General features: G+C 43.4%; 1 protein-coding gene across 2 annotated transcripts; it reads right to left on the reverse strand.

Moving 5' to 3' along the window:
• On the reverse strand, positions 1 to 26,857 carry ANKLE2 (ankyrin repeat and LEM domain containing 2). 2 transcript variants are annotated; one of them, XM_032229847.1, is made up of 13 exons: positions 26,605 to 26,857; positions 21,325 to 21,756; positions 17,384 to 17,578; positions 16,038 to 16,231; positions 15,134 to 15,322; positions 11,992 to 12,114; positions 11,661 to 11,727; positions 10,675 to 10,856; positions 8,791 to 8,897; positions 7,511 to 7,695; positions 4,259 to 4,913; positions 1,773 to 1,904; positions 1 to 608 (listed from the first exon to the last, which is right to left on the reverse strand). In XM_032229847.1, exons 1-13 carry the CDS (start codon positions 26,834 to 26,836, stop codon positions 380 to 382), a joined length of 2,922 nt encoding a protein of 973 aa, XP_032085738.1. In that variant the 5' UTR covers positions 26,837 to 26,857; the 3' UTR covers positions 1 to 379. The 2 variants fall into 2 exon arrangements, with proteins under 2 accessions (XP_032085738.1, XP_032085737.1); XM_032229846.1 differs by having other exon boundaries at positions 26,539 to 26,857.
• Between the last annotated feature and the right edge of the window lie 86 nt (positions 26,858 to 26,943).

The following is a 26,943-nucleotide window of genomic DNA, read 5'->3' on the forward strand; positions in this document are numbered from 1 at the left end:
GGGAGAGATCGAGAAAAAGAGAGACAGAGGAATAAGAGACAGCTTGAAAGAGAGCTGGAGAAAGAGAGAAAATTACAGGTAGACTGGACCACAGTTTGTAATTTCTTGAGTCCAAAAACGCCCTTTTATCCACGAATCCCTAAACTTCTAGTTTTAGGCTTCCCTCTCAGAGGACTTTCAGGTGTAACTTCATAACCTTACAGGAACTCTGACAATCTGGTAAATGGAATGCTTCTCCCCCCATCCCCTTTCTTTCACGAATAAATAAATAAAAAAGTGGTCACAAAAGCCATCCCAAGTTTCCACCATCCAAAATTTCCTTCACTTCCAACCTTTTCACCGCCATGGTGGTGGCGGATTCCCCCCCCCCCGCCCCCATCTAATGATTAGGCAGTCCTGAGAAATGTTGCCTCTTAGACAGAAGGATGTAGTTCACGTACGCTGGCGTGTACCGTCCGGGGCTCCCTAAATCTGGAGAGAAGCCGCCTGCCGCTGCCGCGTTATACTTCCCGGGGCTGCTCTTTCCGGGGCTGAAGTAGGGAAGGTTTCTGGCAGGGCTGGGGGTGGCTTGGCTCTTGGGGAATCCTTTCAGGGATGGGCTGGACCACCTGTCAGGGGGGGAAAAGGCAGCGGTTTTGTTAGAATGGAGTGCAAAACGTGGGAGAAACGGCTCTCTACAGAAGCGATTGGTCGTAATGGGACTGCTAGAAAAAGAGAGCCAGAGAAATGTTGCTGTGGCTTTTATAGACTAAAGGTAAAGGTTCCCCGCGCACATGTGTGCTAGTCGTTCCTGACTCTAGGGGGCGGTGCTCATCTTTGTTCCAAAGCGAAGAGCCAGTGTGTCTGAAGATGTCTCCGTGGTTATGTGGCCGGCATGACTAAATGCTGAAGGAGCAGGGAATGCTGTTATTTTCCCACCAAAAGTGGTTCCTATTTTTCTACTTGCATTTTTTTACGTGCTTTCGAACTGCTAGGTTGGCAGGAACTGGGACAAGTCACGGGAGCTCACTGTTACACGGCGCTCGGGATTCGAACCGCCGAACTGCTGACCTTTCTGATTGACAAGCTCAGTGTCTTGGCCACTGAGCCACCACATCCCTTTTATTTATAATAATTATAGATTACTAGCCAATAACCCAGCCTTGCCCGGGTATTTATAGGGGGAAAATGTCTGGACCAAACAGAATTTCTAATGTTGGATTTTCCTCTTTACCACAAGGGAACTCCCTTGTGGAATACTGTGAAGCCATTACTATGGCAACTCCACAGCACTGTACAGTAGAATCCATTTTAAGGCAATACGGTAGAAGCCGTTTTAAGGCACAACAGGCTGCATCTTAACAGAACACATAACCTAAGGGGGTGTTAGGGATGTCTTACAACCACAGTATTTCTTTCCAGAAGGTAAGTCATCTGTGTACCAAGTTTGGTTGAAATTGCTCGAGGTGTTCCAGAATTATGCTGGAACATACACACACATAGCTGTGTGTGTGTGAGTGCGTGTAATTAAGTGCAGGTCTTAGAAGAACATAATCAAGAGTTTCTTGACCATAGCAAGGCAATGAGAAAAACAAAGAGATGCAAACACAGGAGGTGGTGAGCGTGGTCACCTCATGGCTGCTGCTGTGTTGCAATATTTTGGGGGAGGGCTGATTTTAGCGCACACGCTCAAAAGCCCGATTGGACTCATTATCCTCGGAGGTCTTATTTTCAGAGAAACAGGGTAGTTGCTCCTCCACCTGCCTAACAGTTTCACGCTTCACGTGATGTACCTTCGCCGTTCAGCAGCAGGATAGGCCCGCACGGACTCGCTCCACTTGTAAATAGCCGGGTACCTCTGGGGGTCGATCTCCACCCCGAGTAACGCCGTTAACGCGTCGTCATCCCATTTTGACGGTTGATCGCTAAGGAGAGGAGGAGAAGAGCTGGATTAGCTGCCAGCTGAGCACCACCAAAGGCAGAAGCTTACTCTCTAATCTCCCAGAAATATTTCAGCATTTAAAAAAAAAAACCATCGGGGCTTTTGCTGAGTGTGTGTCCCAATTGAGCAATTTTCACCTCGGATGACCCTGACGCGAATAAATAACTACCCATAAAACTGGACAAGCCGTTTCATCTTGAATAAAATTAAAAGAGCCGTGGTTAGAATGCAGCATTGCAGGCCAATTCTGCTGACTGTCAAGAGTTCGATCCTGACCGGCTCAAGGTTGACTCAGCCTTCCATCCTTCCGAGGCGGGTAAAATAAGGACCAGATTGTTGAGGGCAAGAGGCTGACTCTGCAAACTGCTTAGAGAGCGCTGGAAAGCACCGTGAAGTGATACACAAGTCTATATGCTATTACTATATCTCTTCCTTGTTAATTTTGTCTACATGCATCAATTGGTCACAGTACTGAAGGACTTGCACAAAGATGCTTGAGGACTAAACTAACCCAGTTTCAGGATTCGCACAGCATAAACTAATCTAGGGAAGCAACCTACAAAACTAAGGAGAAACTTCCTGACAGTGAGAACAATTAATCAGTGGAACAACTTGCATCCAGAAGTTGTGAATGCTCCGACACTGGAGGTTTTAAGAAGAGGGAGAGACTGGACAACCATTGGTCTGAAGTGGGGTAGGGCAGGGGTGTCAAACTTGTGGGCCGTGAGCCAGAGGCATCATGCGCTGGCCACGCCCACTCCCATTTCAGCAAAGGGGGGAAAGTTGCAATACGTCATGTGACGACATGAGTTTCACACTCCTGGTATAGGGTTTCCTGCCTGAGCGGGGGGCTGGACTAGAAGACCTTCAAGACCCTTTCCAACTAAACGAAATGAAACAAAACAAAACGATTCTATTAATTATTTTCTACTCTATTCTCTTATTTTCTATTCTATTAATTTCTCTTCTATTCTCTTTTTTATTATTTTCTACTCTACTCTCTTCTCTAAATTCTATTCTCCTCTATTAATGTTCTTATTCTATTAACCAAGTCAGTGGGTTCCCACAATAGACTGAGCCCTAAAGAAACTAACCAAACGTAAAAATCATAATACATGCAAGCACCACAGATGTTTGGAGTCCAGTGTTAACCATGAATGGGTCAAACCCATCTTTTCTGTCTTACAGAAACAGATGCCCATCACATTATCAGTCATAGCAGTAAAGCTACAGGTCATGTCAACACAGGCAGTCCTCAACTTACAAGCACAACTGGGAGCAGAATGTCTTTTGCATAGCAAGTCCATTATTATGTCAAACCTGATTTTATGACCTTGCTAAATGAATGGTTGTAGCAACAGCACTTAAGACTTATATATTGCTTCACAGTGCTTTTTACAGCCCTCTCTAAGCGGTTTACAGAGCCAGCCTCTTGCCCCCAACAATCTGAGTCCTTATTTTACTGACCTCGGAAGTAAACCTCCAACCAGTCAGGATTGAACTCTTGGCACTGGGCAGAGACAGCCTTCAATACTGCACTGACCACTGTGCACCATGGACAGAGTGATGGATGGAGGGATGGAAGGACGAAGGAAGGGGAAAAGGAAAAATAGATGACATTGCATTGCTGCTTTAGAAGAGTAAGGGAGATACCCAGAGATGATTCACACCCTGGTCAGTGTCTCTTTGCCCTGCTACCATCAGGCAGAAGACATCAAAGTATAGCCAGCCGAACAAACAGGTTTAAAGATAGTTTCTATCCTTGGGCTGAGACTTTTAAATACAACCACAATCACTCCATGCACACGCTAGTTTTTTTCCTTTTTCTTTCTTTTTTGGTTTCCGCTATAATTTTGCACCAGTGAGGCTAAAACCAATTTCGTTGTATTTATTTTGTACAATGACAATAAATACTATACTAACTATACTATACTATACTATACTATACTATACTATACTATACTATACTATACTATACTATACTATACTATACTAGCACTTAGACCTCCCAGTGCTCTACAGCCCTCTAAGCAATTTACAGAGTCTGCATATTGCCCCCAACAATCTGGGTCCTCATTTCGTGGAAAAGAAGGAAGAATGTTTGATACAATTAGGACAGATGGAAGGTTGAGTCAACCTTGAGCCTTGAACCCTCAAACTCCTGAACTGCTGTCAGCAGAATTAGCCAGCACGTACTGCATTCTTACCACTAGCGCCACCACGGACCACCCGTATGGTATTTAAAGAACATTCCAAGTTAGCAGTCCTTAAAATACATTTCCTTCTGTGGAGTCCACGAAGAAACCCCCTTTCTGTGCACCCAAACCCCTTTCGTACCCTAAAAGGAACATCTGCTTGGTTTTCCCGTTTGAGGAAGGCGTCTTTAGCAAACCAGGAACTGACGTCTCGGGTTGTGATTCCAAAGCGCCCAATGGCTCTCTCTCCCCGGACCTGACCTCAGTTTCCGCCGAGGCTCTCAGTGCCTCTTGGGGATCCCCGTCTTCCTTTCTGCTTTTGACCTCCTTGCTCTTCCTGGCAGCTGCCCCCTGGCATTTCCACGTTTTTGCTGCTTTCTTGCCTGACGGGCATTCCCTCGCCACGGCCGGATCCTGGCAAGAGAGCTGATCAAACTTATCCATTAAGTTGCCCACAGGGGACTGAAAGTTTTCCTCCTGGCTGGGATGCCTCCTGTGGTTTCCTGTCCTATCCTCGCTAGTGGCCGGACTGCAGTATCCATTTTTACTGAGGGGGTCTCCTTTTTCGGCCGGCCGGATGGAGGTTTTGGTCCTTGGCATGATGGTCCCCGTTTGTTCGATGGAGAGTATGTCGCACTTGGAGCTCCCGAAGGTACCGATGGTGGGCGGTTCGTTGGGGGCTATGACGGGGCTGTAATTCCTGGCTGCATTTTGCCTGTTTTTGACTTCTTCCAAACTCATGTCGTCGTCATCGAGGAACGCTCCAACAGAGACGGAATTACAGTTTTTACTTTTACCTGTAACGACAGCAGAAATGAAAATGGGGTGGACCAAGCTGTAGGCTTTGGAGTTGACTATATAAGCCCAGTGATGGCAAACCTTTTTGGCACCCGAAGACCAGTTGGCTGGCACTGCCTGTTTTTTAGCTGTTTGGGGCCCATTTTTCAGGCATTTTACAGGCCGTTTTTCGCACCAAAAACACCCTGAAAATGCCCCCCAAAACAGACCATTTTTCAGGCCATTTTCAGGCACTCCAGTGCCCACAAAGATCAGATGGCCTGTGCTCATAAAACCAGAAGAGTTGAAGACGGTGCATATGCCCACAGAGAGAGCTTTGCATGCCACCTCTGGCACACCTGATCTTGTCAAGATCCAGCCCACTGATCTTGACAATACTGCTTCTGTTTCTTAGTGCTCCTATTTAAAGAGAGCTGAAGTTTTCTCTAAATCTATTTTACATTTAAATTAAAATCCCTCCCATCCATTCCCTGCAGTGGACTGTGTTAGGAATATAATCTAACGGTTGGGTTGGCAATATATAAATCATATAACAATGCTATATCTGTTTCTTTAAATCATACTGTAAAGTGTGATTGATTGCTGTTTTCCTCAATCGGCCATAAGAGGGAGCCAGAATGACTGTTCGCTCTCTGTTTGTTAGATGCTGGGCTGATCTGATCTGAGTGTTTTTTGGAAGCTGGCTGTTAGAAAGTGCTGTGAGCTATTGTAAGTTTTGCAACTGCTAGCAAACTTTGAGTTCTGAACTGATTATATGATACTGGACTGTTATTTGGACTATCCCTTAACTGAAAGACATTGATGACTGACTGTCTTATCCATGTATGACATGGACTGTTTGATGGACTCTGATACCTTTATTTCCATGAAAGTAAAAGCCTATTTAAACTGCAGTGTCTCTGTATGCTGGTTTGTGTGTTCTCCAACACAACTCTCACAACGCTTCTCTGAACGCACTCGCTCTCCCAACTGGGAGCTTACCTAACATATTGCGACTACATGAGAGGCACCATTCTCTGATTTGACAGGTATCCTTCATTTTTAAGGGTGTATGCCTAGAACAGGGTTTGAGTGGTGCGGTGGCCTAGAGGTGAAGCTCTGGCCTCACAATCAGGAGGCTGTGAGTTCGATCCTAGGTAGAGGCAGATCTTTCTCTCTGGGCATGATGAGAATATATATCTGCTGAATATAACTCTTCATTGGCGACAAGAAGGGCATCTGGCCAGTAAACCCTCAGCTCCATTCAGTTACCCAGAGTCCACCCCACAAGGGATTATGAGGTCGTTTAAAGATGATGATATCTAGAACAGGATTTCTCAATCTTGGCAACTTGAAGTTGTGTAAATTTCAACTCCCAGAATTACCCAGCCAACCATGTTGGCTTTCTGGAAGTCGCACATCTTCAAGATGTCATGGTTGAGGAAGGTTTAGAGGTGCCCAGCTCTCCTGCCCCCCCCCCCCAAATTTAATCTTACAGGTCCAGGTCTCAGTTGATTGCAACCTAAACATTTATTTTTTGCAATTATGGATTCAGAAAATGACGGGGATTTATTGAATAAAAATGCAATTGGTAACTCAGATACCACCAATGCTTTGGTAGGGGGAGATAATAATCCCTTTGTCCCACCTTTTTGAAAAAGATGCTTTTTTCAAGAGGCAGTTGGATTTTCTGGTTTTTCTTGGAAGACATTTCTGAAGAAGCTTCTTGGAGGAGAAGCGAAACGTCTTCCAAGAAAAGCCAGAAAGTCCGGTTGCCTCTTTAAAAAAAGTCACCTTTGGGGCAACCATGACCAGGATGACTGAAAATCTCCATAGAAATTTAATAACCCCATTTACAACCTGCAGACTTCAACTCCCAGAATTCCTGAGTCAGCCACTGAATCCTGGGAGTTGAAGTCCACAGGTTGTAAAGGGGCCATTTTTGTACGCCATCAGCTAGCTTTCTCCTGGCACTTTTCGAAGCATTAGCAGCTCTGGCTAAATTTGCTTTGGAGATTAATTATTAAATCCATTTAAACCACCCAACTCAGGTCCCTATTCAGCCTTCAACCATGAGCTTGGTTTAAAAATATAATTGCTATATATGTATACTTTTTTTCTTTAAAAAAAAAGGAGGATATATGTTAAAATTGAAGATGTTCATTGAAATGAAATTATAAATACCATCAACAAAAATGGAGCCAGGTCAGAAGCTGAAATACACCAAGTAAATGAGATGGAGAGTGTGGAAGAGAGGGGAGAGTTAAAGGGAAGAAGAGAGGGTTAGGAGAGAGAGGGCAGGGGGAGGAGGAGAGAAAGGAGGAGTGGAAAGGGGAGAGAGGAGAAGGCGAGAGGAAGGGAAAGTAGAGAAGAGAAGGATGACAGAGGGAAGAAAGGAGGTAGGGAGGAGGAGAGAGGGAGAAGAAAGTGATGGATAGGGTAACAAATATGGTGTATAGAGAGCAGAAGAGCCAATAATTGTTCTTTGGGGGCTGATGGTAAGACAAATTGACGTAAATATTTAATAATACAAAATAATGTTGGTTATGTAACAGTATACATGTGGTTATTTGTATGAAAATGAAAAAATAAAAAACTTTAAAAAAAACTTTCTTACCATGAGCCTGGGGAGGTTTGTTGTGGGCCTCGTTTTCTCCGAGCTGAGCATTACTGCTCATTTCCTGCTGTTGACTCAGGTGGCCTTCTAGCCGTCCCAACCCCTCCTGGGAAGACAGGTCAACAAAACAGCCCAGGAATTCCCAGTATTCGCCCCAGGGGTGCCCCAGCTCATGAGCCAACTCCCTGCAATGAATGAGAGAGGAGGAATCATTGGTGTGATGCTACGAAATTAATTTTGACAACAAATTCACGGAAAGACAATTTTTAAAAACGATCGGCCTCAGGACTGCACTTTGACACAAAAACTATCCCACACCCAGTTTTCTTGTTTGTCGCATTCCCTACACTAAAATGCAACAGTTTGTTTTAGGCACTCATAGAACATCAAGGAAGAAAACAAACCAACCAACATTTTTCAGTTCCGTTGCAACTCGGAACGAACTTTGGTAAGCCGAGAACTACCTGTATAAGAAAACTTATAGGACTGTTCCATGGTGATGTATCAAGCCATACAGAAGAAATCATCTCAGACATTTCATTTCTGTCTGTCCACCCTATGTTCTGACCTAGGCTTCCCCAGCAGCACGAAGCCGAGTCCTCGTCCTGATAAACCCCCTTTATTTAATTGACAGTGAATCCTCTCCAGCAAAGTCTTTCCTCTCCCACAGTCCTTCAAGAGCGTTCACATTACCCACCTTTATCAGGGTTGGAGAGTGGCCAGGCCGATATCTTTCAGCAAAAATGCAGGAATGAACTAATTGTCTCCTGCAAACTCCACTCTTCTTTTGCTCCTCTTTTATTCTCTCTGGGAGGGGCCATTCACTATCCACCTGTGGCTTTACTCCCAAGTTGACCCCTGTTCTTTAGCTGTTTCCTTCGTCTGGCAACTCTGCGCATGCGCACACTGGGAACAGGTTCCAGCTGTTCATCTGCCTCACTGACGTCCAACTCTGAAGACAGCTGATAACTGTTGGACGGCCCTGGCCCCCTCTCTGCCTCCGACACAGAGCCCTTCCCCAGACTCCAGGACTGGCTCAGGTTCCTCCCCAACCTCCTCACAGTCTGAATCTGCTGCCAACTCTGCTGGGAGGCCACAACTCCAGAGGGGAATGTAATAATAATAATAATAATAATAATAATAATAACAATTACTTGCAGCTTTTGCTGGTCTATTTGGTGCTCATGCTTGTTTTAAAGCATTTTTTTTAAAGTTTCGTGTTGAAACCCAACTCTTCCCTGCCTTTTGCTATTTGGCTTCAGGCACCAAGTCTGAAATACCTTCCAACTCGCTCGACCCCTCTTTCCAAATCGGATTTTCGGAGGTGGTAGAAATATTCTGCCCTCTCGCGAGGTGGAGTCTTCCAAAGCCTGCGGAAATCTTCTGCCTGTCGAAAGGGAGGAGAGGAGAGATGAAAGGAACAAAATCCAACTTTGACAGCCAGCTGGCCCGGAGGCTTTAGGAAAGAGAAGCAAGTTCCATGTGAGCCATTTATGGACCTGTGTTACTTTCAGGGTAGCACAGCCCTGCCTGTTAAATCATTATATATTATATATTATATATTATTATTAAACAGTTATTGTTGTTAACTTATGTACAAGCAGTCCTCGACTTATGACCATTCACATAGGCGAGTGTTCGAAGTTACAATGGCGCTGAAAAAAATGTGATTTATGACCGTGTTTCACACATAACTGTTGCAGCATTCCTGTGGCCACATGACCAAAATTGGTGTGTGTGTGTGTGTGTGTGTATGAGAGAGAGAGAGAGGGAGGGAGGGAGGGAGGGAGATGGAAAGAAAGAAATGATAACTCTTTGCAACCTTCTGACAAGCAAAGTCAATGGAGAAGGCAGATTAAATTGACAACCATGCTACCAACTTCCCGACTGCAGGGAGTCTCTTAACAACGGTGGCAAGAAAGGTCATAAAGTGGAGCACAGCTCGCTTAACTGTCTCACTTAAACAACATAAATTTTGGGCTCAATTGTGGTCCTATGTTGAGGACGGCCTCTGCCCTGCCTGCATATATAATAAATGCTTATTATGTAAAAACTGAATTTGAGGATCTATGCTACTTATAATAACATAGAGCAGCAGATGGAAAATGAAATGATAATATGGTTTAACTTTGAAGGGGAAATTAATAAATGTTTATGTATTAAGAAAAAAAATAAGTTTAAAATGAAAAATATGGAAAGAAATGTAGAATATGGCTGAAATTGGAAATAGAATTATGATGCAAAATGAACCATGTACCGTATTTTTCAGAGTATAAGACGCACCAAGGTTTTGAAGAGGCAAATTAAAACGTTTTTGCACTCTTCAGACCTCCCAAAAACAACCCATATTTTGTCAAAAAAAGGGCCTTTAGGAGGCTTATGGTCTGCTCCTGGGGGCTGGGGCCAAAATTGAGCAAAAAACAGCCCATTTTCACTCATTTCTGCCTTCCAAAGCACATAGAAGCTCTCTGAAAGCCACCATAAGGCTATGCACAGCCATTTTTGCAAATTGAGGTATTTTGGAAGGCAAAAAATGCTATATTCAGTGTATAAGACACACCCAGATTTTCAGCCCCTTTTTTAAAAACAATTTTTATTTCGTTTTGAACAAGGACAAACAAACATAAAAATAAAAAACCCATCTTCCATTACAAATTGTAGAAAGTGTGTCATTTGGTTACACTATTTCCATGCATCTCTTCCATAGTCACCACCTGCTTTTCGTATCAAATTGCATATTTTAAATTCACCTATATTCATGTATATCACAATTATTATATCTCAACCTTAATTTGACTATAATTATTTTTGCATCCTTTTATATATAATATTCAAAATCTAGAATAGGATTATACGATAACATTCCATTAAATCAGCCTCTTTTTTTTGAGGGGAAAAAGGTGCGTCTTATACTCCGAAAAATACGGTGTATGAGAGGATGTTAAAGGGAAAAACCCAGATAACACTTTGTTTATAAAAGATCTTAAAAATTGTAATAAAAAATAAAAACCTTGTTTTTAAAAAAACATCTGCCTGAGAGACACTCCGCCTTCCGGGTGAAAGGCGAGCGTCTTCACCACTGGGCCACCATGCTGCTCATTCTCACAGTCTCGCAATGCGCCATCAAAACGGAAGAAGGCACTCCAGCAAAGAGAGTCTCTTACCTTGGACGGACTCAGCGGCCCTGCGTACGCCCTCACTGTCAGCATTGGATCCTTGGGGCTGCCAAGGTATCTGGGCAAAGAAGCGAGCGGGCTGCTCTCCGTTTGATCTGGGGACCAGGGGGCGCCAATCACGGGGGAAGTGGCGTTGTCTTCCGCTCTGAAGAGAGGCACGTAACACTGGCCTGGTTCACAAAGGAACAAAAGGGATATTGAGATGGGAGAGCCTCCAAGGAACCTGTGGAATTTTCTACGTATCTGCCCCTATCTCTGCTGCTGGTGTTATGAAATATTTCTCAACTTGGAAAAGAAAAATCTAGGAATTGGAAGATTGGTAGAATGAAATGAAATGAGTAGAAATGAAATGAAATATTTTAAACACGGTAATAGTATGTATCTAATGAGGATGTGTGACAGTTGTATTAATACTTCTAAGTGAGTAATTATGCTAAATGCTTACTATATAAAAAACTGAATTTGAAGACACATGTTATTTGTAGGAAATAGACAGAAAGGGAATGATGAATTTGGTTTATCTTTAAAGGGAAGAAAAATGATATTGTTTATGCATACAATAAAAATTAAAATTGGAAAATGCGAGAAGAAAAGTAATACGGCAAAAATTGCAAATGGAAATGGAAATACTATGTTAAATTTATTATGTATATGTGAAAATGTTAAAGGGGAAATTGGGACAAGGCTTTGTTCATAAAAGAATTTCTAATTATATAACAAAAAAATTAAAAAAACCTTTTTCTTTTTTTAAAAAAAGAAATATTTCTCAATTTCATCACTGCCTGCACATTTTTAAATTTAAAATTTTAAGATATTTATTTGCTTAAAGACGGCTGGTTTGATATCAGTAAAAAAAAAAGAAATTTCTACATTAAATATCCTTGGGTCTTGGGTTGTGCCACTTGCTTTTTGAATCGCCCCAAAGCCAATGTGATAGAACGATGCCCCATCGACCGCCAAAGTGAAATACTAACCTTCTAAGTGTTCCCTGATTTTTGTTTTCAGATCTGCTGATTTATTTTTGTTCCTTTCACAGATTACCTGTTAGGCAAGAAGGCATAAGGTGTATTAGTTAAGCTAAGTCGCCTCATATTTTGTACTTAAAAGGGGGACTGAGCTATAAAGTATTTCACAGCCGTGGCAACTTTTAAGACTGTGGACTTCAACTCCCAGAATCCCTCAGTCAGCCATGCAGGCTGAGGCATTCTGGGAATTGAAATCCACAGGTCTTAAAAGTTGCCGAAGTGTAAAGTGTTCTTAATGTGAAATCAGGATGTTTCTGAACATGGTTGGAATGCAACTTACATCTGCTGGAGTTTGACCGTATTTATTTTTGGGATTCTTTACGATGCCTGGATGGGAAGCAAGAACACTGACCACATCTGGATTCCCAAACTTGCAAGCGAAGTGCAGGGGAGTATCAAATACCTACAAAAAAATAAACGTACGAATAATCCATTATTATACACTGTTCCTGTGTGGATTGGGCGGATCTGCTTCCTATCTCCCAAAATTGTTTCTATTCTATTCTAAAAGCCTTCCTGGGGGCGTGGCCTGTTGCCGAGGAGGGCTCCACCGAGCTCCTCAGAGATCTGGTCTGTATATCTAAATAAGATCATAGATAGCACCCCTTTTTGGCTAAAAAAGGGGCAGGGAGTAGCTCTGTAGGCTAGGGTCTATTCGTAAGCCACAGCCTTTTTCTTTTTTTTGGCTGTGGATAGAGATTAGATCCAGCCGGAGCAGAGCTTTTATCTCCAGCCAGTTCTTCTCAGCTGCCTTTTTTTTTTGGCAGCCCCAGACAGGCTAGCCCCCCCCAGGACAAAACAAAGTTTTTTCAAGCTAGAATTGATACGGGCGGGTCCCACCCCTGTGAGATTTATGCTTTATTACTATCTTAAATACCAGCACCATTTGTCTTAGAGACTTCTTTGTCTAAATGGACTTCAAAATGGCGATTTCTCTCCGTGGATGATTGATAGTGGATGTACTTAGCCGGTTTTACCTTCCTGCAGACCGCTCCTTAACAAAATAAACTCTTCTTCTTTGGAAATAGAGGGGAGCAAAGCGCTGCTTACTTGTTTATTTATTATGGCACCCAGGTCAAAGAAGCGTCTTGCTACAAATGTGTCTAAAGAATTTAAAGAATTTTTACTGGAACCACAGCCTTTGTCTCCTATGCCCTCTACTGGAGAATTTTTAACACAGGAATATTTCTTTAAAATGTTTAATGCCTTTAAACAAGAAATTAAGGAATTTGTATTGGAACTATATGATGATTTAAAGTCTAAAGTTAATCAAATGAAGGCGAATACGTTTGCAGCCGTGTCTGCCCTGTCAGATTACTCTGCTGAAATAGAGAACAAATTGGAAAGTTTGGAGAAGGCTAATTTTAATTTGACTACCAATATTCAAATTTTACAACAAAAAATTAGAGACAATGAAGAACAGCTCATGATGATAAATTTTAATAGGAAGGCATTTGCAATAAGAGTCAGAGGATTCCGTGAAAAGGAGCAAGAGAATCTGAAACAGACCTTTGCTGAAGCCTTCAGCCATGCGGTGGGAAGCCCGGGACTTAACTTTGATTGGCAGATTCGGAAAATCTATCGCCAGAACTCATTGATAGCGGAACAGCGACAGCTCCCGAGGGACATAATTATTCATTTCTCTACAAAAGAATCTAGAAATGCGATTGTGCAAAAGTTTCATAATAACAGTCTCCGAGTTGATGACCAGGACCTGATTGTCTTCAAAGATATTCCTTTCCAGATGCTGAAAGCAAGAAGGGATTACACCTTTTTAACTAAGGAGCTTAGGAGTCAACAGATTCGATACAGATGGGAGGCCCCTGCCGGCATCACGGTTACATTTGAGAATCAAAGATTTCGTCTTAACTCTGTTTCGGAGGCTCAAGATTTCTATTGCAGGATTCTGAAGGCGGGACTTCCTGACTCGCTTGGAAGAGAGGAGAGACAAGCGGAAGGAGAAGGCAAACGGCAGGCCATGTGGTTGCAAGATGGAGGGGGTAGCCCTTCCTCCCTCGGAGAAGCAGAAAAACGGAGATCGAGAATTTAGACATTTCAAAATATTCGCCAAAGTTGAGGACTGAATGGGGGTTTGAGACCTCTCTCCGGTAGAAAAAGCGGACTAATTCTTATTAGAAGGGAAAGCTGGGTGAAACTACTTTGAGCTAGATTTTAAATTAACGTTAGCATAAATTTGATAGTGGTAAACATTAGACAAGCAAGGGATGAGGGTAAAATATATGTGGAATGATTTACGTTGTTTAAGGCTTATTAGAACAGAGAGCCGGTTGGGATTATCTTAAGATAAGTGTAAAAAGAATGCGGAATGATTTATGTTGTTTAAACTTTGTTAGAAGGGATTACTTTAAAACAGAAGGTTAACTGACTCTTGCTGAAAGTATTATTTGAATATGTGGAATGATCCATGCTATTTAACTTTTATTAGAAGGGAAAGTTGGTTGAAATTGCTTTGAGTTAGATTTTAAACAAATGCTAGTATAAATTTGATAGTGGTAAATATCAGACAAGTAAGGGATGAGGGTAAAATGCATGTGGAATGAACTACGTTATTTAAATCCTATCAGAAGAGAAAGTCGGTTGGAATTATCTTAAGATAGAAATTGATTTCTGTGTAAAGTAATATTTGATCTACGCTGCTTAATTTTACTAAGAAGGGGAAGCTTGGCTAGATATTTTGAATTACTGTTTGAAAAGGAGGTTAAGAAAGATCATTTACGCTGTTTAAATTTTACTAGAAGGGACAGTTTGATTACTCTTCTGTAAAGTCATATTTGAATATGTGGCATGAACCACGTTGCTTAAATCTTATCGGAAGGGATCATGAGGTTTAGGAAGAGGAACGGGAGAGTCTACAGAAGGTTGGGGTAAATAGCAAAGAAGTAAGAGACGAGAATAAAATATAGATAGAATGATTTAGACAGCAGTGGATTCTTGATGATGCTAGAAATGAGTGAGAGAGAATGCCGGAAGTCAAATAATGAGTGGATTTTTAGACAACTCTCCTTCAATTTGGAATGAGGCATTTCAGGTGAAAAGCTTTTGATCACAGGCCTGTATTTCCAGCGGGAAGGGAAGGAGTCTGGGCAACTGAATGGAGCTAATGGCCAGATGCCCTTCCTGTTGCCAATGTGGAGTTCTGTTCAGCAGCTCTCTTCTCGTTGTGCCCAGAGAAATATTTTCCTCTACCTAGGATCGAAACCACAGCCTCCTGATTGTGAGACGAGAGCTCCACCACTAGGCCACCGCACCACTCCTGTCGGTGGCATTATGTATTTATAAATAAATCAATTGAATGGACCTTGGTCCTAAGTGGAGATGTGTCCGGTAGCATCTCTGAATGTGTCCGAGGTGACCCTTGGTTTACTGCGAATATTTCAGCATGGAAACCAAGAGAGGCTCACCATTTTATCTGGCGTGTTCAGATAAAGATCCACTATGTAACTGATGCGCTTCTCCAACATGACAGTGTCGTCGTCAGGATACATCAGACGCATAAATTCAGGGTTTTCCAGAGTGTCCAACAGCAGCCGGCAAACGCCGGGTTGATTCTCTTTGGCTGCCACGTGCATGACGTTGTATCGACACCCCTCCTAGAAAAAGAGCAGAGGTCATCACCATTTTGGATTCCTCCCCTCCAGCATAAACGGAACTTCCTTTTCCCCCCCCCTGGGGGGCTTTTTTCCAGACTCCGCTATCGGCCTCAAAATTAGCTAATAAAGAAAAACTGGATGTCACATCAAATTTGTGTATTTGGAGTCAGTTTGGTGTAGTGGTTAGGGTGTTGGCCTAGAAACCAAGTGACTGGAGTTCTAGTCCTAGGCATGAAAGCCAGGAGGTTGACTTTGGGCCAGTCAACAGGTGACTGGGAGTTCTAGTCCCACCTTAGGCATGAAAGCCAGGCGGTTGACTTTGGGCCAGTCAACAGGTGACTGGGAGTTCTAGTCCCACCTTAGGCATGAAAGCCAGTTGGCTGACTTTGGGCCAGTCAACAAGTGACTGGGAGTTCTAGTCTCAGGCATGAAAGCTGGCTGGGTGCCTTTGGGCCAGTCCATTTCTCTAAGCCTAAACCACCTCACAGGGTTGTTGTGGGGGGGAGGGGAGGATAAGAGGAAGAAATATTAGGTATGTTCATCACCTTGAGTTATTTGTAAAGATAATAAAGGTGGGATACAAATAAAGAAATAAACTGCTCTGATGCCAAGACTGGCCCAAGGCAGCTACATATTTTCTTTAATAATCGTGCCTGGAGGGATTTGTTTGTCCTGCAGTTGAGAATGGCCAAGCCTCCCCCCGCTTTTTTTTTACCTGGACAATCGTCGGATTGTCTCCAGAGCCGATGAGATAGCGAGGATTACTCCAGATGAGTTCTAAGAAAGCACTTTCATCTCCTTTCTCCACGGCTTTCCGAAGCTTTGCAGTCAAATCCTGGGTTCGAGGGCTTTTGTAACTGTTGGCTCTTTCCTTACTGACCGTTTCCAGTTCAGGAGAGCACAAGCCATCTGTTAAGAGATATAAATAGCAGCGTGCCCACTCCTGATGCAATTCCAGGCTCAAAAACGCACATCGGCATTTGCAAAATGCAAACTTACTTATATGTACAAAGGTTTGAAATGGTACCCGTTAGCTTCTGGTTCATTCGTCAACTTAGTAAGTGTGAATTTTATTTTTTAAAACACTTAAGGCAGGACTCAGCATCTGCGGTCCTCTATAATAGGATTAAACGGTAACTTCCAGCATTCTTACCCCCTACTTAGAAAGTAAGCCTACAAAGCAGGTCAAGCAACTGACTTCGCCTCTTATTAGCTTCTCTCGAGATTCAGAGGCTGTTCTTTTTTCATAATGCTGCAAGTTCATTTTTAAAGCACAGCCCATCCTCCTCTATAGTAATAGTTGGCGTTTAAACCAGTGTAAAAGTCATTTAATTCTAAAAGCCATTGTGGAGCACACTTAAGCCTCCTGCTTACCTATAAAGATAGATCTGCTAAATGCTGGAAGTGTAATCAACCATCGGGTTCAAGGCCGGGACAGAAAAACAAGTTAAGAATTGGGGAACATGGTATTAAGAATGTGTGATAGGAATAGGATATGTATTTGTATGATTAGTAATTATATCAAAAAAAGGATCAATGAACAGGTAATCTGACTACACATACATATGTAATGGATATAAAATGTAATTGTTGTAAGATCTAATCATTATGTGGAAACGTGTATGGCAGAAATGTCCCATTATGTCCAATGTTTTTAATGTTTAACTAATAAAAAACTTTGCACAGCAATGGAAAAACGATGAGATTCCATTAGACGAGAATGTAATTAAGAAAATATTAGAATGCGCAGAAATGGCTAAATTAACACTCACTATTAAGGATAAAGAAGAGACTGATTAATTTTTTGATATGGGATGTATTTTATCAATGTCTAGACAACACAAACAGAAGCCAGAAAGGAAAAGACATAAAAAGAGGAAATATTAATATGAAGAGTTGTTGAAGCATTATTATTATATTATCAAGATTATTGTGATGAATACAACAAATGAGTGGATTATGATTGTTTAAAAATAACTGTGCCCATCACACGCTGTTTGATGGAAATTGAATGTTATATAAATAAAATAAATAAAACATGGGGGAGACCCTCTTGCTTACCTCTACCGAAGACCGAACAGACTTTGACAGGAGACAGAGAGACGGTAGACTTGTTTGGAGATGGGAAGTAATCACATACGCCTTTGGCAAATTTCTCTGCATCTTCTCTGTTTGAGAACGCTTTAAAACGTGACCCCTTAATCATTTTTACAGCTTGCAAAGCTTCTTTTTTGTCCTCGTAAACATGTACCCTTTCTGGAGGGTGGGAACAACAGCAGGGAAGTAAATTAATTTCTGATGAAAACAGAAGGCAATGCTCAAGTCAAGAAATATGTCCCTCTATTTTTAATCCCAAATCCTTTTTAGCTGCTTTATGAGATGGCGATTTACTGCAGAAAACACACAGCTCAATTACGGTAAATCTGCTTTTTGGTGAATTTTTACCTTGGGGGAATAACTACAATACCACAGAACAACATCTATAATTTTTTTCCCCAGGGACTTGCACCTAACAGGTCAATTTTAAGTCAAAACTGCAAAGAGGAATTAAATTAAAGCCACAGAACTGAAAAACAAGAGCTAAATGGAGTTAAAATCGTCTCACTAAGATGATGGTGCAACGTTGGGTTGTTTTTTCACCAGCAAGTCAATTTTGTTCCTTGAGGAACCAAACCATCTTTTGAAAGGAACTTAAATTTGCTTAAAATCATGGCTCCAAGTCACAGGCAACATTAAAAGAGTGATTAGATTTACAGTGTTATGTTCTCATGTCCTCCGGCACTGTTGCAAGGAGCCTCAAAGAATCTGTTGCATCTTCTGAAGCCTTGTTATTTCCTCCATTTCTGCTCAAGATTATGTAGTTCCAAAACAGGTTGCAATTAACAGCTTGATCTCATCTTGTTGGAACAAACCAATCCTTAATTCAGAACTGGGAATTCGGCCTGAAGGGCCAAGTAAGGCAAGAGCTAAGAGTTGGAGGGAGAGGAAAAACCTGTCTTTTAAGAAGACACCAGTCCCTGGAAAAATGAGGCAAGATGGATTTAACCTATGGGGCTGTCCATGGATTCAGGGAACCAAAGATTGCCAGTGTTGGATGTAACAAACAACTAGGCTCCTTTTAACAAGAGAAACAAATCTTTTGTGATTCCAAAAACAAGCGAAGTGGTGGGGTGGGGGTAGAAATGGAGGCAGCTTGCAAGCTCAAGATCCATGCAGGATTATCTCCTTCCTCTTAAGAGCTATACCTGTGATGGTGAACCTATTGCCCTCTCTGCAACGGAAGCCATTGCACAGCTCAACTCCACTGTGCATGCGCACGTGCCGCCCACCGGCCAGCTGAATTTTGGGTCTGCCACACATGTGGGAGATGCACACACATGTGTGGGAGGGCCGAGTCACGTGTGCATGTGCAGGGGGCAGGAGGGAGTAGCACGCTCACTCTGCACCCTGTTTTTGGTCCCAGGAGGCTTCAGGGAGGCCTGTTAGGAAGGGTGGGGGTATTCTGCATGCATGTGTGGGGGAAGTGTGTGGGCCATGCATACATGCACAGGGGAGCACGGGGGATGTGTGTCATGCGCGCATTGCATTGCATTATGGGTGTGGGCGAGGACAAAAAGGTTAGCTATCACTGAGCTATACTAAATCATCATTACTATATCCAGGTGGGTTTCAAATTTTTTTAGAACCTCTTCTGTAGGTGTGGCCTGCTTTGTGGGAATGGCTTGCCGGCCATGTGACCAGGTGGGAGTGGCTTGCCAGCTATGTGACTGGGTGGGCGTGGCCAACTTGTAAAATGTGGTGAAACTCACTTAACAACGCTCTTGTTTAGCAACAAAAATGTTGGCTCAGGAACTCTGGCATTGAAGTGTGCAAGTCTTAAAGCTGTCAAGTTACAAGACCTTTGCACTCCTAACCCTTTAGAAAAAAAACCCCAGGTGTGTTCAAGCTTGACAGCTTTAAGACTTGTGGACTTCAACTCCCAGAATTCCTCCTCCAGTCATGTTGGCTCAGGAACTCTGGCATTTGAAGCATGCAAGTCCTCTTCATCTTGATGATGTCCGGACGGGCAGGGGGACAGAGCTAGAACCGGTTCTAAACGGCACGGTAGATTTGTGGAACTGGCAGGAACCCACCCGATCCAGCTGTTCTCTTTGGTAAAGAGAGAGAGAGACACTCCCCCTCCCCTTGTACCCCAAATGTTTCAATTTTGCACTGGGGGGAGGCACACACCCAACAAATTCAAAATCATAATCCGTAAACATGAAGCTTTGGGTACCACATCCCTGGAAAAAATAATAATAATAGCATTGATCCTTCAAAATGCAGCACTGCTATTTTTATGCCGAGTATTTACTGCTATCACACTAAAAGGTCTCCTCCGGTGGCCCATTTCTTCTCAAGTAATTCGACCACGCTGGGGAATCAATTCCCTCCTATTGCATTTTTCATTTGTTGGCCGTAAGAAAGCCATCTATTAAGCCTCGTTGGCATTTGTCTCACATGAAGGAGTCTCAGGGCTCTTAAGGCAGAGAACCGTCTGCAGTCGTGCTGCAGAAGTCCGATACTGCTGGGACTACAAGATCCATCAAGCACCAAGCAAACTGGCAGTGTTTCAGGGAGTTGCTGTCAAGAGTTATCTTGGAGGGGGGGGGGTGTATTTACAGGACAGCTAGTCTTCAACTTGGGACTGCAATTGAGCCCCAAATTTCCATCACAGAGCAAGGTGGAATTTGCCTCATTTTATGACCTGTTTGGCTATAGTTAAGCGAATCGTGCAATGAATCAAGCAGTGCGTGGTTTCCCCCATGGGCTCCATTTGCCGGAAGCCGACTGGGAAGGTTGCAAATGGTCATCACAGGGCCCCGGAATGCTGCAAGCGTCATAAATACGAGTCATGCCTGGTGTCTGAATTTTGATCACGTGACCTGCAATGGTCTTAAGTGTGAAAAGGTCGTAAGTCACTTTTCCAGTGCCGTTGTAACTTTAAATGGTCACTCAATGAAAGGTTGTTCCAAGGTGCTTTTTTTTCCCCCCAAGAGGCTACTGGACTTTCTTGTTTTTCTTTGAAGATGTTTTGCTTCTCATCCAAGAAGCTTCTTCAGGATGGTGGGGAAGGGAAGGATTTATATTCCTTGCAGTCAGCTGGTCATATCCATGTACAAGTGGCCTCAACGACCCTCTAAAAGGATGCAAATGACCAATTGCCTGCAAGAAGTATTATTCCTTCCATTCCCCAGCATCTAGTCAGAGCTGAAGAAGCTTCTTGAATGGGAAGCAAAACGTCTTCAAAAAAAAAACAAAAAAAAACAAACCAGAAACTCCAGTTGCCTCTTGGAAAAAAAAAGCACCTTTGGGACAACCATGACCTGGAGGACTGAGAATCTCCAAAGACATTTAAATACAATACAATGGCAGAGTTGGAAGGGACCTTGGAGGTCTTCTAGTCCAACCCCCTGTCTAGGCAGGAAACCCTATACCGTTTCAGACAAATGGCTATCCAACATCTTCTTAAAGACTTCCAGTGTTGGGGCATTCACAACGTCTGGAGGCAAGCTGTTCCACTGATTAATTGTTCTAACTGTCAGTTCTAAGTTGCTTCTCTCCTTGATTAGTTTCCACCCATTGCTTCTTGTTCTGCCCTCAGGTGCCTTGGAGAATAGTTTGACTCCCTGTTCTTTGTGGCAACCCCTGAGATATTGGAAGACTGCTATGTCTCCCCTAGTCCTTCTTCTCATTAAATTAGAGATACCCAGTTCCTGCAACCGTTCTTCATATGTTTTAGCCTCCAGTCCCCTAATCCTCTTTGTTGCTCTTCTCTGCACCCTTTCTAGAGTCTCCACATCTTTTCTACATTATGGCGACCAAAACTGGATGCAGTATTCCAAGTGTGGCCTTACCAAGGCATTATAAAGTGGTATTAAATGAATGGTTGTAAGTCGATTGTCAAGGAAGGAGGCCCTGAAGGGACCTATTTCAAGCATAGGTAGAAAAGAAATTCTTACCATTTCTGCTCAATATGTCGTCGTACACTGGACACACCCCATAGTAGAGCAGAGGCTCCTTGGAGGGATTCTGGGAATGAAGGGGAGAGCCGTTCGCTTCACGCATCAGGGATTCCTCCTCGGGAGGGTTCAGGCCCATGCTGTAGCCAAAATCACTCTCCTCGGGAGAGGCAAGGTGGCCGTTTGTTTTTCCCGATTCTGGCTGGTTCCCATCCGCCACAGCGGTTCCAGGAATGCCGTTCGAAAAGGGGGCCGTGGCCACGGAGGGTCCTTGCTGCTCCCACAAAGCCTGGGCCAATCTTTTTTCAAAGATGGACCTGGTGGTCAGGGTGATGGGCCCGCATTTCAGGCCGGCTTTGACTATCTCTTCTCTCAGCTCATCAGGGGTCAGTTGTTTTAACCGGGAGAAGATTTCATCCATCGTTATCCTCCCTGTAGGGCAAAAAAAAAAAAAAAAAGCAGAGGTCATTGTTTAGTCCAGGTAGTCCACGACTTAAAACAGTTCATTTAGTGATTTTTAAACCATCCACTATCTGCGAATACCTGCTCCGTCTGGATCTCAGGTAGAACTAAGGCCCAAGTATCTGCAGGGTGGGTGGGTGGGTATGTATGTATTTATAGGTAAACCTTGACTCACTGGTTTGCTTAATGACCATTATAATGGCACTGAAAGAGTGACATGTCTATCTGTCTGTCTGTCTATCTACAGTATTCATTCTATCTATCTATCTATCTATCTATCTATCTATCTATCTATCTATCTATCTATCTATCAAGGCGCTAGTCGTCACTTATAAAGCCCTTCATGGTATTGGACCTGGGTACTTGAGACCGCCTGCTGCCAATCACCTCCACTAGACCGATTAGATCCCACAGATTAGGCCTCCTCCGAATTCCATCCGCCGGCCAGTGTCAACTGGCGACTACCCGGAGGAGAGCCTTCTCTGTGGCTGCTCCGACCCTTTGGAACGAACTCCCCGTGGAGATTCGAACCCTCACCACCCTCCAGGCCTTCCGCAAAGCCGTTAAAACCTGGCTGTTCCGACAGGCCTGGGGCTAAAGAGCTGTTGCCCCCGTTTCGAATGGTATGACTGTTGTGTGTTTTTAAATTATGTATTATTATGTTTTGTTTTTTTATTTTTTGTCTGTACCCCCCCTTCCCTGATTTGATTTGTTAGTTGCCCCAGTCCCCTTCGGGGGAAAAGGGCGGCATATAAATATAATGAAATGAAATCTATCTATCTATCTATCTATCTATCTATCTATCTATCTATCTATCTATCTATCGCATACCTACCTACCTACCTACCTACCTACCTATCATCTATCCTATCTATCTGCCCATACAGAGACACTATCAAGTCCATTTAGCCTTTTCCCCAGGCACCTGGAACACTCCGTTCTATAGTATCCCCATAACAGCTCTGTCAGGTAGGCCAGTGAGATGCCACGACAGAAGGTGAACCTCTCCGCTGCTCTCCCTAGTCCTACGCCAACACTGTACAGATAGTCCTCGACTTACAACAGTTCATTTAGTGATTGTTCAAAGTTACAATGGCACTGAAAAGAGTGACTTATGACTATTTTTCACATTTACGACCGTTGTGGCATCCCCCTGGTCCCATGAGCAAACTTCAAATGCTGGTAGCTGGCTCGTATTTATGACAGAGCCTGGGGGTCATGTGATCACCTTCCGATGAGCAAAGGCCAAAGGAGAAACCAGATTCACTTAACAACCGTGTCACTCACTTAACAACTGCAGTGATTCCTTAACAACTGTGGCAAGAAAAGGCCGTAAAATGTGGCAAAAGTCACTTAACAGAGGTCTTATTAGCAATAGAAATTTGGGGCTCAATTTAAGTTGAAGACTAACCTGTATGGTTAAAAAGCTATACAAAAGAGGCAGAGTCAAAAGAAATATTGATCCCTTATGTTGCACATTGGCTGGATCAGCATTTTTCAACTTTAAAATGCGAGGACTTCAGCTCGCAGAATTCCCCAGCCAGCATGCTAATGGGGCTAGACACCCCTTAAAGCATCGTGAACACTTATGGATATCATATTTAAAAGAAAGATTCTGGGGGGAAAAACACCTCTAGATAAGAACAGTTTGATAAACTCATAGCTGGATTGACATGTAACTAATAGTGACATAACTAATTAATTAAACATGTTCAATCTTCAAAGTTACTGTAGTATGTTTAAAAAAGCAGATCCGATTATTAATGGGTGCCCTTAATCTATTTCTGTTTTAGCACAAGATCTAATGTTAGCAGCAAGCATGCTGAGAATTATTCTAGATCTTAATCATTAAGCATCTGGCAGAATGCTTAAATCCACTTCTGCTCTCTTATTTAAAAATAGAACGAAGTAAGAGCAAAATCTCAACCGTAAAAGGAAAGCTGCCGATGAAGACTGGAAATAGACATAAACAGAAAGTTTCAATGGCGTAAGAATAAGAATATTGGATATCTTAATTTTTACCAATATTTTAGAATAGAAAAATTGCTACCAACTTTCCACAAAATCATGGATTTCGAAAGCGGATTGTTTTCTTTTAAAATGGAAAATAAATTAGTCTTCCTGCCATAAGATTCTTTTAGGGATTTTAGGTATTGTTTCAAATTGAAGACACTTGATGCCAAAGAAATGCTAATTTAACATGTATTAGTACCTTCTTGGGAAGTTTAAATACTTCAGACAACCTAACCAAAATCTCAAGTCATCTTGAAACAGTTCTTCTGGACTGGAGATACAAGGTAATTTGAATACGCTAAGATATGTTGACATCTTTGCAAATGCTATTGTTGTTGATCACAAATGGAGAATACCATGCAATACAATAGTTTTAATCTAAATGTATCAGTACATATTGCTTTCCTGTCATCGATCACATTGGGTGGAACAGCAAAATCAATATCCAGAAAGACAGTCCTTTGCTAGTGACTCAAGCAGCCTGAATAAAATATTTGTTGGGAATGCTTTAATTAATTTAATTTCACCAGGATTTGGGTTCATATCCAAGCATGTTTGGCTTTCCCAAGAAAAAGCACTGGCTTTGATGTAAAACCAAAACAAATACAAGATAACAGAAATATTGTAACTATTTCTATGCACTAGTGATTTTTTTTCTTATTATGCTTATATATCACTAAATGTAAACAACCGTGTTTAACGAGCCCATGAATCTAAATCAGAACTACTACCACGGACAGTGAGTCTTTTCTCTTTTTTTGCTTTAAAAATTCTGCATTTCCATGTGAAAATCCCTCGAATATGAAGCTCCTCGGAATCAGTTGACATTTGGGCAACCTCATCTGCCTACATAGTGATAGTCTGGGCATCTCCAGAGGATTCATATCCAAAATAAATATAGCATGGGAATCCACAGAGGGCGACCAAGTGAGGGCACAGGCATCCTGACAACTGGCAAATGATGCAATTTGTGTGGTTGCATCAGATGTCATAATTGACATCTTTTTTGCATCGATGGCTGGTCCTGGGTGCTGCAGGATACAAGAAACAAGAGAGGAGGAGGAAAAGGAAAGGGTAATCTTCCTCCTCCTATTTTCACTGCAATAACAACCCTGTGAGAAGGACTGACCCAAGGTCACACAGCTGCCTTTCATGGCTAAGGTGGGACTAGAACTCCCAGTCCACTGGTGATTGGTTCAAAGTTACCCAGCTGGCTTTCATCGCTAAGGTGAGGCCAGAAGTCCCAGACTCCTGGTGATTGGCCAAAGTCACCCAGCCGGCTTTCATCGCTAAGGCAAGACTAGAACTCACTGTCTCCCGCTTTCTAGCTCTATGCCTTAACCATTAAAACCAGGTGGTGTCAAACTGAAGGGCTGCAAGCCGGATGTGTCATGCGCTGGCCATGCCCACACACCCGGGTTTAGCAAAGGGGGGAAAAGTTGCAATACGCCACATGATGCGAGTTTAACACCCCTGCAATTAAACTAAACTGGCTAAATAAAAAAAAACTTTTATGCTTTTCCTTGAACCTTAGGTGGGATTAGGGTGTGGGGACAATGGCTCTTCTTCAGCCCTGCCTGTGCTCTGGTTGGATGCATTTGACAGTCAAGGCGAGGAAAGCTAAGTGGAAAAGAAAAAAAAACACCTTCAGGCCATAGGAGAAGAGCAGCCTGGCCTCCATTGAGGCTCCTTTACCTTGGCGCACCTGCTCCTCCAGGATTACCTGGTGGTCTCCCATCCCCAGAGCCTTCCCCACTCCTCCTCTCCCTCCGTCTCTCCCTTATTCCTGGGATTAACCAAAGAGCTCTCTCTCATCAGTCATTACACTGTAAAAAAGATGTGGAGACTCTAGAAAGAGTGCAGAGAAGAGCAACAAGGATGATGAGGGGACTGGAGGCTAAAACATATGAAGAACGGTTGCAGGAACTGGGTATGTCTAGTCTAATGAAAAGAAGGACTAGGGGAGACATGATAACAGTCTTCCGATATCTCAGGGGTTGCCCCAAAGAAGAGGGAGTCAAACTATTCTCCAAGGCACCTGAGGGCAGGACAAGAAGCAATGGGTGGAAACTAATCAAGGAGAGAAGCAACTAAGCAGAAGAACTAAGGAGAAATTAGTTCTGCTGACAGTTAGAACAATTAACAGTGGAACAGAAGTTGCCTCCAGAAGTTGTGAATGCCCCAACACTGGACGTCTTTAAGAAGATGTTGGATAGCCATTTGTCTGAAACGGTATAGGGTTTCCTGCCTAGGCAGTGGGTTGGACTAGAAGACCTCCAAGGTCCCTTCCAACTGTTATTCTATTCTATTCCATTCTTTCTATTTCTTATTCTATTCTATTCCTATTCTTATTCCTGTTCTATTCATCCAAGACGTTTCTTCAGTTCTAACTCCAGACTGACTTCAATCAGAACTTCTTGGATGAGAAGCGAAACGTCTTCAAGGAAAACAAAAGTCCAATTGCCTTTTGAAAGAAAGAAAAAAACCGGCCATCACTGGAGGTTTTAAGATGAGACTGGACGTCCCTTTGTCCAGAATGGTAGAGTCTCCTCCTTGAGCAGGGGGTTGGACTAGAAGACCTCTGAGGTCTCCTCCAACTCTGTTATTCTATTCTATTCTTTTTCCCTTCTACTCCTATTTTCTCTCTCCCTTTCGGATCTCAAGACAGACAACCCCCCCGCCAGACCCCGTCATCCAAGGCACTTGGGGACTCCAGCTCCCATCATCCCCTGCACGTACCTGGGAGGGAGGCGGCGCTGGGGGAAAGGAGTGGGAAGGCGGCGGCGGGGAGGAAAGGCCTCTCACCTCCGTCGCAGCGGTCGAGGCAGCGCGGAGGAGGCGGATTCTTCTCCTCAGGAGGCGTCGCGATGGGCCTCGGGCCTCCAACTCCGCCACCGCGCGGGCCTCGCTCCAGCAGCCGCAGCAACCAGCCCAGCGCGCCGATGACGGCGCAGGCAGCCAGCAGCTCCCAGGCGGGCCAACCGGCCCGCCACAAGCCGCCCCAGCCCGACCAGCCGGCCGCCACCCAGCGCTCCATCGCTTCCCCGGACGACGGACGACACTGCGCAGGCGCAGAGCAAGTGGGGTGGGGAAAAAAAAACCCTGGGCGGTACCTCGTCGGGGATTTCCCGGCGTCCGTCGCGC

The sequence above is a fragment of the Thamnophis elegans genome, chromosome 13 (assembly GCF_009769535.1).
Source record: "Thamnophis elegans isolate rThaEle1 chromosome 13, rThaEle1.pri, whole genome shotgun sequence".
NCBI lineage: Eukaryota > Metazoa > Chordata > Lepidosauria > Squamata > Colubridae > Thamnophis > Thamnophis elegans.